General features: G+C 45.0%; 1 protein-coding gene across 3 annotated transcripts in view; it reads left to right on the forward strand.

Moving 5' to 3' along the window:
• The window catches only part of LOC306762529 (bifunctional heparan sulfate N-deacetylase/N-sulfotransferase 2-like), a 49,462-nt gene that overhangs the window by 1,104 nt on the left and 32,756 nt on the right, over positions 1-15,602 (forward strand). For all 3 annotated transcript variants that reach the window (XM_079249042.1, XM_079249043.1, XM_079249041.1), the window contains exons 2-5: positions 5,679-7,179; positions 10,517-10,604; positions 10,749-10,903; positions 12,249-12,434. In XM_079249042.1, the coding sequence (XP_079105168.1) occupies positions 6,109-7,179; positions 10,517-10,604; positions 10,749-10,903; positions 12,249-12,434 (1,500 nt within the window). In that variant the 5' untranslated portion in view covers positions 5,679-6,108. The remainder of the gene's footprint in view (positions 1-5,678; positions 7,180-10,516; positions 10,605-10,748; positions 10,904-12,248; positions 12,435-15,602) is intronic.

A 15,602-nucleotide genomic window follows, 5' to 3' on the forward strand; every position in this document is an offset into this window, starting at 1 on the left:
GCTCCAGAGTTACTCCAAGCACAGAAGCAGCTTTCTGGATCAGTTTGTTGATTCTCTTCAAGTCTCTGGTTCTGATGCTACTACCCCAGCAGATGCTGCAAAGCTGACTGCACTCTCCACAACAGACTTCTAGAAGATATGCAACATCTTGGTGCAGACGTTAAACCATCTCAGCTTCCTTAAGAAGTACAGTCTGCTCTGACCTTTCTTGTAGATGTAGTCAGTGTTGCATTTCCAGTCCAGTTTGTTGTCCAGCTGAACTCCAAGATACTTGTATTCCTCCACCACCTCCACCTCCTCTCCCAGGATGGAAACAGTGCTTTGTTTATTCTTCTTCCTCCTGAAGTCAACAATCATCTCTTTTGTTTTGCTGCTATTTAATATGAGATGATTGTCACCGCACCATTTAACAAACTGACTGACCAGTTGTCTGTACTCTGCTTCTTGTCCATCCCTGATACACCCCACAACTGCAGAGTCATCAGAGTATTTCTGCAGATGACAGGACTCAGAGTTGTACTGGAAGTCTGAGGTGTACAGAGTGAAGAGGAATGGCCAGAGTACAGTTCCTTGTGGTGCACCAGTGCTGCTGACCTCCATCTCAGACACACAACCTTTCAGTCTCACAAACTGGGGTCTGTTTGTGAGGTAGTCATAGATCCAGGTGGTTGTGGAGGTATCCACCTGGAATTTATGGAGCTTCTCACATAACAAAGCAGGCTGAATGGTATTAAAAGCACTGAGAAATGAAAGAACATGACCCTCAGAGTGCTGCCTGAATGGTCCAGATGAGAGTGTGCTCTCTGGAGCAGGTATATGATGGCATCTTCAACCCCAAGTCCATTACGATATGCAAACTGGAATGGGTCCTGAAAGGTGTTTACTTGCTTGTTGAGGTGAGCCAGTAAGAGTCTCTCCAGGACTTTCATGATGTGAGATGTCAGGGCAACTGGTCTGTAGTCACTTGGTTCAGCTGGTTGTGTTTTTTTAGGCACTGGAACAAGGCAGGAGGTTTTCCACAGCACTGGGACTCTATTTAGTCTCAGACTGGTGTTGAAAAGGTGCTGGAGAATCGGACATAGTTGTTCTGAGCAGGTCTTGAGAACTCTGGGACTGACACCATCTGGACCTGCAGCCTTGTTCTGGTTCAGTTTCTCAAGTTGCTTCTTAACCTGATTGCAGGAGACAAACAAGGTGGAGGTCTCAGGATGTCCTGATGTGGAGGGAGATGAAGCTGTGTTCTGGTCCATGACTGAGCTGCAGGGTGACAGATTGGAGGCGTGACAGGAAAGCAGTGGGCTTATGGAGGGTGTGTGGTCTGTTGGGCTGGAGGTAGGGGGTGAACTGAACCTGGTGAAGAATATGTTCAGCTCATTAGCTCTGTCCAGACCTCCATCAGGCTGGTCCCCCTTTAACTTGAAGCCGGTGATCTTCTTCATTCCAGACCACACATCCCTCAGGTTATTCTGCTGGAGCTGACTTTCTAACTTCTTCCTGTAGTCCTCCTTGCACTTCTTAGTTTGTGTTTAAGTTGTTTTTGTGTTGCCCTCAATAACTCCCTGTCTCCATCCCTGAAGGCTTTCTTTTTGATGTTCAGCAGCTTTTTCAGGTCTCTGGTGATCCAGGGTTTGTTATTGGGGAAGCACCTCACTGTTCTTGTTGGGACGATGCTGTCCACACAGAAGTTTATGTAATCTGTCACACACTCAGTCATGGCGTTGATGTCGTCTCCATGAGGTCCACAGAGGACGTTCCAGTCTGTAGCCTCAAAGCCTCCTCTAAGAGCATCTTCAGCTTCAGCAGACCAGATTTTGATAGTCTTTGTGATGACTGGTTGCTGCTGAACGATGGGCTTGTAGGTGGAGGTGAGAAGAACCAGATTATGGTCAGATCTTCCTAAAGGAGGCAGGGCAGAACAACTGTATCCATTATTCATATTTGCATAAAATAAGTCCAACATCTTATTTTCTCTGGTGGAGCAGCTGATGTGCAGTGACACCGGTTATTTAACACTGAACAAGAAATTCATTAGCAGCAGGCTGTGTTGTGCGTGCAATGAGGTGTTTAAATGCCATGTGTTAAAATCTTCTCACCTACTTGATCAGTTGTTTGGTTTAAACAATTTGTTGAACCCGAACAGAATGTTAAATTGGCAACTTTCCTCTTCATGATTTTTAATGATAACCTTCCCACCCAAATGTCTGACCAATCACACAGGACCTCTCATGGTCAATGAGAAGATTCTGCTTTGCTGATGTGTCAAGAACAAGCCGCAAGCTGTCCAGAACTTATGTGTCTTCAAGAACTAAAAAACATGTTGTCCCTTCTTCATCCATTCATCCATCCATCCATTCACCCACCCACCCATCCATTCACCCACCCACCCACCCATCCATCCATCCATTCACCCACCCACCCATCCATCCATTCACCCACCCACCCACCCACCCATCCATCCATCCATTCACCCACCCACCCACCCATCCATCCATCCATTCACCCACCCACCCACCCATCCATCCATCCATCCATCCACCCACCCACCCACCCATCCATCCATCCATCCATCCATTCACCCATCCATCCATTCACCCATCCATCCATTCACCCACCCACCCATCCATCCATCCATTCACCCACCCACCCACCCACCCACCCATCCATCCATCCATTCACCCACCCACCCACCCACCATCCATCCACCCACCCATCCATCCACCCACCCATCTACCCATCCATCCATCCACCCACCCACCCATCCATCCACCCACCCACCCACCCATCCACCCACCCATCCATCCATCCATCCACCCATCCATCCATCCATCCACCCACCCACCCATCCACCCACCCATCCATCCATCCATCCATCCACCCACCCACCCACCCATCCATTCACCCACCCATCCATCCATCCATCCATCCACCCACCCACCCACCCATCCATTCACCCACCCACCCACCCACCCATCCATCCATCCATCCATCCACCCACCCACCCACCCATCCATCCATCCACCCACCCACCCACCCACCCATCCATCCATCCATCCACCCATCCACCCATCCACCCACCCATCCATCCATCCATCCACCCACCCATCCATCCATCCATTCACCCACCCATCCATCCATCCACCCATCCATCCATCCATCCACCCACCCACCCATCCATCCATCCATCCATCCATTCACCCACCCATCCATCCATCCACCCATCCATCCATCCATCCACCCACCCATCCATCCACCCACCCATCCATCCATCCATCCATCCACCCACCCATCCATCCACCCACCCATCCACCCATCCATCCATCCACCCACCCACCCATCCATCCACCCACCCATCCACCCACCCACCCATCCATCCATCCATCCACCCACCCACCCATCCATCCACCCATCCACCCACCCATCCATCCATCCATCCATCCACCCACCCACCCATCCATCCATCCACCCACCCATCCATTCACCCACCCATCCATCCATCCATCCATTCACCCACCCACTCACCCACCCATCCATCCATCCATCCATTCACCCACCCACTCACCCACCCATCCATCCATCCATCCATCCATCCATCCACCCACCCATCCATCCATCCATCCATCCACCCATCCATCCATCCATCCACCCACCCATCCATCCATCCATCCACCCACCCATCCATCCATCCATTCACCCACCCACCCACCCATCCATCCATCCACCCACCCATCCATCCATCCATCCATCTTCTGCAGCTTATCCGGGGTCGGGTCGCAGGGGCAGCAGCCTAAGCCGGGAAGCCCAGACTTCCCTCTCCCCAGACACATTTGCCAACCCTGCGGGGGGATCCCAAGGCGTTCCCAGGCCAGCCGAGAGATATAGTTGCTTCGAAGACCTCCTCAATCCTACCAACACGTCTTCCGATGAGGAAGCAGAGCTGGGGGACTCAGGGGTGGACTCTCCTTTCTCTGGGGCTGAAGTCGCTGAAGTGGTTAAAAAGATCCTTGGCGGCAAGGCTCCGGGGGTGGATGAGATCCGCCTGGAGCTCCTTAAGGCTCATCCTCATCAGAACCCTCGCTGCAGCATTTTGGATCAGCTGGAGACTTTTCAGGGCATATTTGGGACAACCCATAAATAAGGAATTGCAGTAATCCAGCCTGGAAGTAATAAAGGCATGGACTCATTTTTCTGCATCTTTCTGAGACAAGATGCTCCTAATTTTTGCAATATTATGCAGGTGGAAGAAGGCGGTTCTAGAAACCTGTTTTAAATGTGAGCTAAAAGACAAGTCCTGGTCAGTAATGACTCCAAGATTCATCACAGTGGTGCTGGAGGCCAGATTAATGCCGTCCAGATTAATTACATAAGTGGATCATTTTGTTCTAAGTTATTCAGGCCTGAAGATAACAACCTCTGTCTTGTCTGAGTTTAAAAGGAGAAAATTCAGTCATCCAGGTCTTGATGTCTGTAAGACGTCTTTGTAATCTAAGAAACTGATTGGTTTCATCTGGCTTCATGGAGAGGTAGATCTGAGTGTCATCCGCACAGCAATGACAATTTATACCATGCTGCCTGATGATATTTCCTAAGGGAAGCATGTATAATGTGAGAAGTATTGGTCCAAGTACAGAACCCTGAGGATCTCCATGACTTACCCTGGTGTGTGAGGAAGAGTTGGGGTTTTTTTTCCGCAACGGTTTGATTACAGCTGTCTTAAAATATTGAGGTACATATCCTATTAATAGAGGTGAAATGATCAGGTCCAGTACAGATGTATTGGTTAAGGAACATCTGGTTGGGATGGGGTCTAAAACATAGGTTGAAGGTTTAGATGAAACTATTATGTTGGTTAAGTCGGAGAGCTGTACAGGGCAGAAACGGTCCAGTCAGAAAGCAGCTTCTCACAAACTCCCGGGAAGTCTCAGACCCCGGTGATCCACTGAACGTGCTCCAGAAGCGCTGTGGAAGAAATGATGTTAGTTTACATCCCATACTGTAAGCCAGGCTGGGATCAGCGGTGGATATGCACATGCACTATTTATTGTGACTGTGCACGTGGACTTGTGCACGTGTCCTTTCTGCTCCTCTGACTGGCTGGAAGTGCTTTATGATGGGGAGAGGCTCCTGCTGCTCGTTCCTTACAGTCACTGCTAAACAAGATGTGCTTTCAAGTCATTCGCCGAAACACCAGAAACGTCTCCAATAACGAGCCATATTTAGTGAAAAAGTCGCCAAGTTTTTGCCTACCAGCCGGCATCTGTGTCACGTGGTTTTTTTCTAATCATCGTCATTTGAAAATGAGATCGTATGAATGAAGTATGAATCGAGATCGCAATGTTTTTTAACGATTAATTGTGCAACTTTATTATTGGTGTTGGGGGGCGGGTGTGATCATTACGGGGGGTGGGGGGGCCAGGTACGACATTTATGGTGGGTTGGGGGGCCAGGTACGACATTTATGGTGGGTGGGGGGGCAAGGTACGACATTTATGGTGGGTGGGGGGCAAGGTACGACATTTATGGTGGGTGGGGGGCCAGGTACGATTATTATGGGGGTTGGGGGGGCAGGTACGATTATTACGGGGGTTGGGGGGGCAGGTACGATTATTATGGGGGGTTCAATCTTTGTCTTGCCCTTTTGTGTTATGTCATGATATTTTTTTCTCTTTGTCCTTTTACAGTGACTTGGATGTCTTGACAAGGTGACCAGAGAGCCCTGATACTCAGCCCAACATTTTTGACATTCCCACTGCTGAGGGACAACTCCAACATGAACAAATATGTATACAAAGAGTTTTGCAGAGCAATTTGAAATAAGTTACAGGTAGCTGGGGTTGGACTTTGGGGCTGATCTTCCCACTTTCGTTTTAGCCAGCTGAATGTGTTTTCTTTGTACTTCAAAGCTATAAATAGAGAGCAGGTAATGGATGATGTTGGCCATGGTCACTTAATGTAAATGGCTGTTCATAAGCACAACTCCGTGACAGTATCTACTGCTCAATCTTCCTCTTCCACTTTCTTCTTCTGTCATCCCCTTTCCACATCTCTGCTCTGTTGCTCTTTTTGTTGCTGCTGCTTGCTGACCATTCTCATCCCCTCCACTTCAACATCATGGTGTGTACAGGCTTTGGTGTTTGGAAGCTAGTCCGAGGTATCCGTCAGCCAGAGCTTTACCGTCTCATCCTGGCACTTATAATCTTCTGCTTGATGTCTATGGCCTTTCTAGCTTACTATGTCTCCAGCAGCCCTAAAATCAAGGAGCCCCCACCTTTACCCTTCAGTAACTGTGATGGAGGTGGGGGGACATCCGTTGGAGTAGGTACTGGAGCTGATGGAGGGACAGGTGGCCAAAGGGCACCTCTTTTCCTTCCCATTCATCAGGGACGACTGCGACAGGTGAAGGAGGTGGACAATTCCAGGACAGAACTGGTGGTTCTGGTGTTTGTAGAGAGTATCTACTCCCAGCTAGGCCAAGAAATTATTGCCATTCTAGAGTCAAGTCGGTTCCACTACCGCACAGAGATTGCTCCTGGTAAGGGTGACATGCCCACTTTGACAGAGCATAACCGTGGACGCTACTCATTGATCATATTTGAAAACGTGTTAAAGTACGTCAACCTTGATGTGTGGAACCGGGACCTGCTGGACAAGTACTGCACCGAGTATGGAGTAGGTGTCATTGGCTTCTTTAAAGCCAACGAAAACTCTCTTCTAAGTGCACAGCTGAAAGGTTTCCCCCTCTTTCTACACTCACACCTTGGTCTCAGGGACTACCACATCAACCCAAGTGCTCCTGTACTTTACATCACAAAGCCCAATCAGGTAGAACAGGGCCCTTTGCCAGGGGATGATTGGACAGTTTTCCATTCTAACCATTCTACATATGAACCAGTACTTCTGGCTGCCACTAAGTCTTCGGAGGCTTTGGCTCATTTTGGACCCAGCCCTCTTAGGGCCCTCCATGCCACAGTAATCCAGGACATGGGACTCCATGATGGCATTCAAAGAGTTCTGTTTGGAAATAATCTCAACTACTGGCTTCACAAGCTGGTGTTTGTTGACGCCATTGCTTACCTGACAGGAAAGAGACTGTGTCTGTCCTTGGACCGTCACATCCTGGTTGACGTGGATGATATATTTGTTGGCAAGGAAGGGACTCGTATGAAGGTGTCTGATGTGGAGGTAAGTGATCTGTTTTTATCATATTAATGCAGTTAGCAACTACAGGCGATGGGTTGCCTTTAAGTCACCTGTCCTATGATCTGGCCTCAACATACGTCAATACGATTCATATTTGGTTGTCTGCACCATTATACATTATTCTGTGAAACTAGAACCCCACTGTACGCAATTGTAAATGGTTATACTGCTATTTCATGGTGTCAGGAAAGAAAAACTATTCAAAGTTAGATCTTGGTAAAAGGTCTTTCAATGCTCTACCATTGGAGAGTCTGTTTATTTCTCTATTTAATAGTGCAACATTTTCACGGAAAACTCAATGGGATGAGCAGCAGAGTTGAGTATGGGAGATGTGTCAATACCGAACAGACTATTGGACTGGATGATTTGAACAAACAAGAACTTTGGATAATTTAAGTTGCTTCATTTCAAATCAAATGTTATTTGTATACCACCTTTCATGAAGCAGCGTAAAATGCTTTACAAATACTAGAACAACAAAGAATACAAATATATAGACACACGTAATCATTCATACACACATACAAACACAGCCCTAATTCCCATGTTGCTTAGGACAACTCTAAAAGCATATCTTCTGCCTCCCTAACCAAAAAATAAAGAATGAAATAAATTAAATATCTAGATTGTCACACTACAAGGAAACGATATCATGGGGTTCCTATCACATCAAGGGCCATAAACACAGAGGTCGTCACTACACAGCCAAAAGGCTGCAATGCAAGGGCCACCCCGTCAAAAGTGTTCCCCATTGCAATGTCACAACTTTTTATCAGTTCTTTTTCTTCTTTGGTGTTTGCTCTTTGGTTGTTTGTGAGCTATACAACTCAACGTGGGTGGAGAGTTCACATCCAAATGCCAATGCGAGTTTCAGACAACAGCAAAAATGGCGTTAGTGGAGGAGATCATAATAAAAGACAGCACTGGTCTATGCAGCCATTAAATGGTGCTTCTTTGTTACTTTGTGAGTCACACACTGATCAACAGTGCCCCCACAGTCTCTGGTGATACTGCACTGTTTGCACATAAAGGACGCACTAGATGGACAAATGTCTCCACATCTGTCATATTCATTAAACCTAAATGGGTCTCAAGAGTCATTAGGGTTACATAGTCACTACTGGAGCTGGGACATAAAAGTCTAGTTGTCCTTACTCAAGGCAAGGCGATCCATCAAAGACTTAGCCTCTTCCACCTTACACTAAGCAGTAAAACGGGGCATGGCTTTCTTCTTGTGAACGTGAAAAACCTAGAAAAGATGACCAATCAATCAATGGATCCCCCCCGGATTTCTCTGAAGTCTCAAAGTGGAAAAAACTCTCTAAGGTCCAATTTTTTTCAGTGGCATGGAAACTGATTGTTGAGATGTGCTGGAGAATTCAAACATGTGGTTATGTGATAAAAAAAAATACTAACGAACGATTTCGCAGTATGGTTCTGGGACTGGAGCCCGTTACGATGTTCCATCCCAATACACGTCACGGACACGGCTCTACCGAACGTGTACAACGTGTACATTACCTGCGACGATTGGACCTCAGGAGCTACGGAGTCATACGTTACCAGAACAGCACATCACATAACAGGAAGCTGACCATACCGTTAACAAGGACATCTCCATCCCCCAGCCACCTCAAAAGAGGCCAAGGACTTCCCGTGCATTGGCCGACTTGCTTGGAGCTACATTTCCCCTACCAGTGGAAGTTCAGCACCAAAATCAGCAGAAGACTCTGCTACTGCTGAGATCAAAAGGTCTGAGATGAGACCCCTTTGCCTTTCACAGGACATCCTCTCAGATGGTGGAGGGTCCATGATTACCTTTATGTATCCATGGTGGCCAAGACTTTCCTGTGCATTCCTGGCACGAGTGTCTCTGAGAGAAGGTTTTCTTCTCTGCATGAGGCAAAACGAGTCACGCACCCCCATCGACGGCTAATCCAGCCTCTATCCTGCATCCTACCTGACCCGTTAGCTCTCCCCAGCCAGCAGAAGACCATCTTACCACGACTCTTGTTTTCTCCTTTCAGTCTTGCACTTCTTTGCTAAATCAGTGACGTTGCATGTTCAGAACAGCCAGTTCTTATACCACAAAGCGAAATGTCACGTGGTGTCCCGAGTGTTGTATAGCGTTGGTTTCTCTGCCCCGGGACGCTGCTGGGTAGCAGCATCTGTAGAGATGCACATGATAGATGTTTGTGTCATAGAACAAGTCCGGGACGCGGAGTTTTACGGTCAGAACGTTACGGAATGCATCTTTAAGATCTAAAAGAAACGGTGGAAATGATTTTTTCTGATAAAGTTAGATCCCATTTTTCAGATGGCACAGAAAAAGTGTCATTGTGAATGCTGTCGGGCATTTTAACTTATTTTACATTTCGTTTTTATTTTGAAAACATCCTACAAGCATTTTAGTTACTTAGACATGTTAAAAGAATAACTTTATTGTTTAGAGTTTTCAGAGCTTATATGTTTTTGACAAATGTTTTGTGATCTAAACTAGAATTACCTGCATGTGGTTTGAAGTTTGCTCTTGAATTGTTTACACATTACATTTTATTCCACCAGAGTGCTGTTATGTTTGATGCTGCACTGATTGCATTTTCTTCTCATCCAAACTGATGAGGTGAATGTTAGCTTTTTTTTTGCACATAAAAAGCAACAATCTGGCACAGAGACGAAGTGTTATTCTGTTGTGACACTGAGATCTTTTCCTCTCAGCTAATGACAGTTATGTTATGGTTTTATGGTGTTGACTGGACCATTACAATTTTCTTATCGGCTATAAAAAACCGCATGACATCACCCTGCTTGTAGTATTGTATCGTATCGTCACCCCGCATCGTGATACGTACCACATCCCCACATTCTTGCCAATACACACCCCAAGCTAAAAGCTCAGAAAACTCCAAATAGTATAATTGGGCTACTTTAAATAAAGAAGAGTGTTTCATCTGATCTGAGGCTTTGTGGGAGTTTTTTCCAGACAAGTGGAGCATAGAAGGTGAATGCAGCTTCTCCACGTCTTGTTCTTACCCTGGGCACTGATGAAAGACCTGATCCAGATGACTTGGAAGGGTCTGGTTGGTTCATACTAGGACAAGAGATTAAAGCTTTTTGGACAAGATGCTGCTGCTTACCGTTCGCTCTATTCCAGGCTTGCCTCCCTGTCTGACCCTGTCTGCTCAGTAGACAAAGAAATGGAAAACTATCAAATGTTTCCATCTTAATTTTTTAAATCTTTACCTTTAGAAACTATTACCTGTTAATTTCTGGGATAGATGTACAATAAAAAGAAACTTACCTTGTCTTTCTTTTGCAGGCATTGCTCAATACTCAGAATAAGTTGAGAGCTTTAGTTCCTAATTTCACTTTCAACTTGGGGTTCTCTGGAAAGTTTTATCACACAGGTATGGAGTGTCTTTTTTTTTTTTTTTTTTTTTTTTTTTAATATATCAACTTGCCTTTGTTTCAATCATTTAAAATGGCAGGCTATGTAGAAATAGAATTTATTGTCGAATATATTATGTTATTTGTGATTGTATTGTATCCAGGCACTGATGAGGAGGACCGGGGAGATGACATGCTGCTGCAGCACAGGAAGGACTTTTGGTGGTTTCCACACATGTGGAGCCACATGCAGCCTCATCTCTTCCACAATGTCAGCGTCCTGGCCGAGCAGATGAGGCTAAACAAGATATTTGCTCAGGTCAAAAAGATTTAAATAGATCTTGTTGACAAAATTGATTGTGATAACCAAGCGGCAACCTCCAGTGGTTAAAAGTGAAGCCTATGTGGAAGTGCATAAAACTGCAGTTCCCCCTTCATCCACTAGGGGCTGCAAAACAGAGCAAATCCCCATAGACTCCCATGTTAAAAAGACCAACTTCACAGCAGGAATAAACATGTTTACAGCTGAAATAAACATGTTTACAGCAGGAATAAACATGTTTACAGCAGAAATAAACATGTTTACAGCAGGAATAAACACGTTTACAGCAGGAATAAACACGTTTACAGCAGGAATAAACACGTTTACAACAGGAATAAACATGTTTACAGCAGGAATAAACACGTTTACAGCCTGGTACAAAAATCCATTTTAGGTTTAATAGGTCAGGTTTACCTTCATGACAACTGTGGGGGAAGTGAATTTTTTTCTAACTCGCCCGTTTAAAAGTAATTTAATCTAGAAGTTCAGCAAATTTAGGGGCGTGTCCTTTTGATTGAGAGGTACACGATTTTCCACTTCAAGTCAGAAGAACGTAGAACAACCGCGGTTTTTAGCCGGTTAACAACGTGACTTAGCTTTAGCTTACCTCCGTTAGCTGGTTAGCTCCTGTTATCTCCGGGTTAGCTCTTAGCTACAGAAAGCTCGGAGTTTGCTTGATGTCAATCATCCGTGATGACGCTCACAGCCCCCTCTCAGCTCCACCTCTTTGCCCATATTTGTATTTTCCGGGTGAGACGCGCATGCCCCTGCCAAGATGGCGATGGTGGGAACCGCCCACTGAGCTTCAGTTCAGCTCTTCAGAAACCTACGGGTGATGTCATGGAGGCTCTGCCCATCTCTATATACAGTCTATGGTCACGACCCACAGCTCATGACCATAGGTGAGGGTAGGAACGTAGATCGACTGGTAAATGGAGAGCTTCGCCTTCTGGCTCAGCTCCTTCTTCACCACGACAGACCGGCGCAGAGTCCGCATTACTGCAGACGCCGCGCCGATCCGTCTGTCCATCTCACGCTCCATCCTTCCCTCACTCGTGAACAAGACTCGCACACAAGCTCAGGCTCCTTCCCTGCCAGAAAGGTGACATTGCATGTCCATGTAGAGCTATTTTTTGCACGCCAGGGTCCCTGCCTTTGGCCACCTCCCAGCTCACATTGCATCCGACCCCTATGACCCCTTTTGCAGGTGGTGAGACCACTATTAACCCATATTAATTCTCTGACTCTTCTTAAATTTGTTATTCTCCCGACGTAATTTCAACAAGTTTCTGTTCTATCTTTTTAATTCACCTAAATTTGGTTGATCTGCTTCTTTAAACAGGAACATGGCATCCCGACCGATATGGGTTATGCAGTGGCTCCACATCATTCTGGGGTTTATCCTGTTCACAGCCAGCTGTATGAAGCATGGAAGTCTGTGTGGGGAATCAAAGTTACCAGCACTGAAGAGTACCCCCATCTGAGGCCGGCTCGTTATCGTCGAGGCTTTATCCACAATGGGATCCAGGTTGGTACACAAAGCTTGATAAGATTCCCTTAAAATTTTTATGATCAATCTTTTCTTCACAAGCTTGCTTTTTGATTAAATAAAATATGAAACTTTTCATAAAAATCTGTGTGAGAGTAATTAATCCATTGTTCCAATTAAAGGCCTCAGCAAAGCTGAAGTCTATCCCATCAATCTTTAGGTGAGAGGCAGGGTGTATTCTGGACAGGTCGCCAGTCCATCGCAGGGCCTTAAAAGTGATTGCTCTCTGCAAACATCAGAGATGTTAAAGCAACAAATTGAACCTATATTAGTGTCCATTGAGTCCCAACTGTTGAAGCTATTTTGATTTTAAGGATGAATGATAATGGACTTTTGAACAATACACAATATGCTGGTTTCTCTTAACTCATTTGACCGGTTACTACTGGTCAAGTAAGTCAATGTTTCCTATCCTGGAATTCCCAGGATTTTCAGCATGTCCTGGAATCCCCCCTCAATATTCCACATTTAGGCACTACTATAAGGGTTGTTATTACTTAACAGGTTTTACTTTTTTTTGTTCTTTTACAAACACGAAAACAAAAATACATGGACAAACAAACAGAGCATCAACAAGCACAGATAGAAAAGTATTAAATTAAATTAAGTAAAATCTTAAATTAAAGTAGGCAGGTGAGTTACAGTTTGATGTTTGGATGACTTATGGGCTTCTCACTGGGAGGTGGCGATGCCACTTTTTCTCCATTCGTTTCCTGTGGAAGCTGCAAGATGAGGTGAAAATTTCTACCCTCTTGCAGCCAAGCGACAGGTGACATTTATGCATGTAAAATGTTGCCCATGTTCTCTTAGATGTGCACATGGAGGCTTGAAAAGTGACACAAAAAAGTTGAAAAATGTTCAACTTTTGTCACTGTTGCATGGTACTAAAACCATTCTTATCCAGTGGAACATAAATATTTCTAGACCGACATTGAAGTCATCACCATCAAATGATGATATTCACCAGAATCTTTGTTTTTAAAATGGGAACCAAGGGTGTCTTTGTTTTTCCGTAGAGTTAACAGCAATATTTATCTATTTCAGCAAAACAATGCTGGCGGATGTGTCTTTGGCCATGGATCCTTAGGGATCCATCATCTCTATCGATCATCTCCCATAGATATGCAAGATGTTTCCTCAATGGAACCTCCTTGCAAGATTTACTCCAAGATTCATTTAGAAGTTTTATAAGAACTTTTTTTTTTTTTTTCCTATTACGAGTATTTGAGAGCTTACATCTGCCCCCTAGGTCTACAGATACATGTGTACAGGTTGTTATTGCTCCATAAAGGTGGATTTATATTGTGGGTCGGTTATGGCATACCTGACACCAGTGAAGTGTGCTCTTGCACTCGAGCGTACCGGGTGAACAGCGTTTTGGTGGGGTGTTGTGGTTCCTCTTCCTAATCTGAATGTGGCACATTTCGATTCCTGGCTAGTGGTGGAAGTCAGAAGGCAGTTAGCCACAAGTTCCTGAAAGGCAAGCAGCACGGTGTGCGGCATACTTTCTCTGAAGTCCGCGTGTACGACAGGGACTGCAGCGGAAATTCCTCCATCCCCCTGTAGTCATGCAGTGGGAAACTGTTGCTCTTGAATTTTAGAGACTATGGAAGTTTCCCATTTGTGTTGGAAGTGTGGATGGGAAGTGCCTAAACATTCGCACACCACCACTGTCTGGAAGCAGCTTCTTCAGTTCCAAGGGCAATACATGAATTGTCCTCATGGACCCTTGTAATGCCACGTATCACCTTACTGTTGGAGCAGGAAGGCCAGGAAAGTGAGTGAGTGTTGTTTTTTAACCTGTTCTGTCCAGCATCATGTCCATCACTGCGCTTCTGAGATGGTTATTAAGGCTTCCTTCTCCTATTTAGGTTTAATAAAAGTTGTAGAAATCCCTGTGTTTATTTGTAAATATCTATATATCTTTACAATTAGTTTGATGGGGATTTTAGATTTGTATGCAGTAATCAAGACACCAATTAAGTCTGTGTTCCTGGCTTCCACTGTGTTTCTATTACTGTTAAAATAAGTTGTAATCTGGAGATATGAAAAGTAATCGTATTTTTATTTACTCATGAGTTTTTTGAGACCTTCGTCATCAGAGATTACACGGTACGCTGTGATGCCTCTAAAGGACCAAACTTTAAATGGGCTTTCCATACTGACCGGCTTGAAATCTACAAGAAGTGCCATCCAGCGTAACAGTTTAAGCCTATTCTATTCTACAGTCACCTAGCAGACGCTTTTATCCAAAGCGACTTACATACACACTCGTAGCCCAATAGGCTCATCGGGGGGCAACTCGGGGTTCAGTGTGTTGCCCAAGGATGCTTCGGCACATAGTCAGGGGAAGCCTGGATTCAATCTCCCAACTCTGTTGCGTTCCTCCTAACCTGCAGCTGCTTTACAGTTTCAATTTATTGCATTCTCCAGGTTGTTGTCCAGGAATTTAGTTTCCATGTAGTATATATACATTTTATCTCCAAATAACATCTGAAGAGATATGTCCTCTTCATTTAGATGTAGATATTTCCAAGTAGCAGCATAGAGTGGATCACACCAGTAAATCAGGTCTTGCATAGTAAGCATTTCCCAGCCTTTAGTGCCTATAGCGTGGCAGTGTCTAAATGTAGAGGCCATATAAAAGTAAAAAAAAACAACAAAAGTCTCTTGTTTTTATAGGAGGTTCAACCCGTAAAGCAGTGCAGGGTGATCCAGGTGCGTAGTGGTTCCCAGCTCTCCAGCTTGCTGGAGCCTTTTTGATTCTGTTGTATTTTTTTCTTCTTCTTCCTGACTTGTTCATCATTGTGCAGCCTAAACCATATGGATGATGATTCATCCATATGATTGTAATGATTCATTACAAGATTCCAGCTATACAAGGAAGACTCTGCAGACAAAACAAATGACATTTATCAACCACTAGTTGGAGCTTTGGCTTTACGTCAGAGAAAAACAAAGTCGGACAATATGATTCCCAGATTCCCTCGATGATGCTCCATCTTTCTCTAATTGACTTTTTTTTTTGTCTACAAAGACATTTATCTGAATCTAAGTTGCAAAATATGCAAAACCTATTTTCGTTAACTTGTCCGAGGGCTTTAACCCATCAGTGGGAAATTTTTGGCTCATCAAACGAGACTAGAA

The sequence above is a fragment of the Telmatherina bonti genome, assembly GCF_933228915.1.
Source record: "Telmatherina bonti genome assembly, chromosome: 11".
NCBI lineage: Eukaryota > Metazoa > Chordata > Actinopteri > Atheriniformes > Telmatherinidae > Telmatherina > Telmatherina bonti.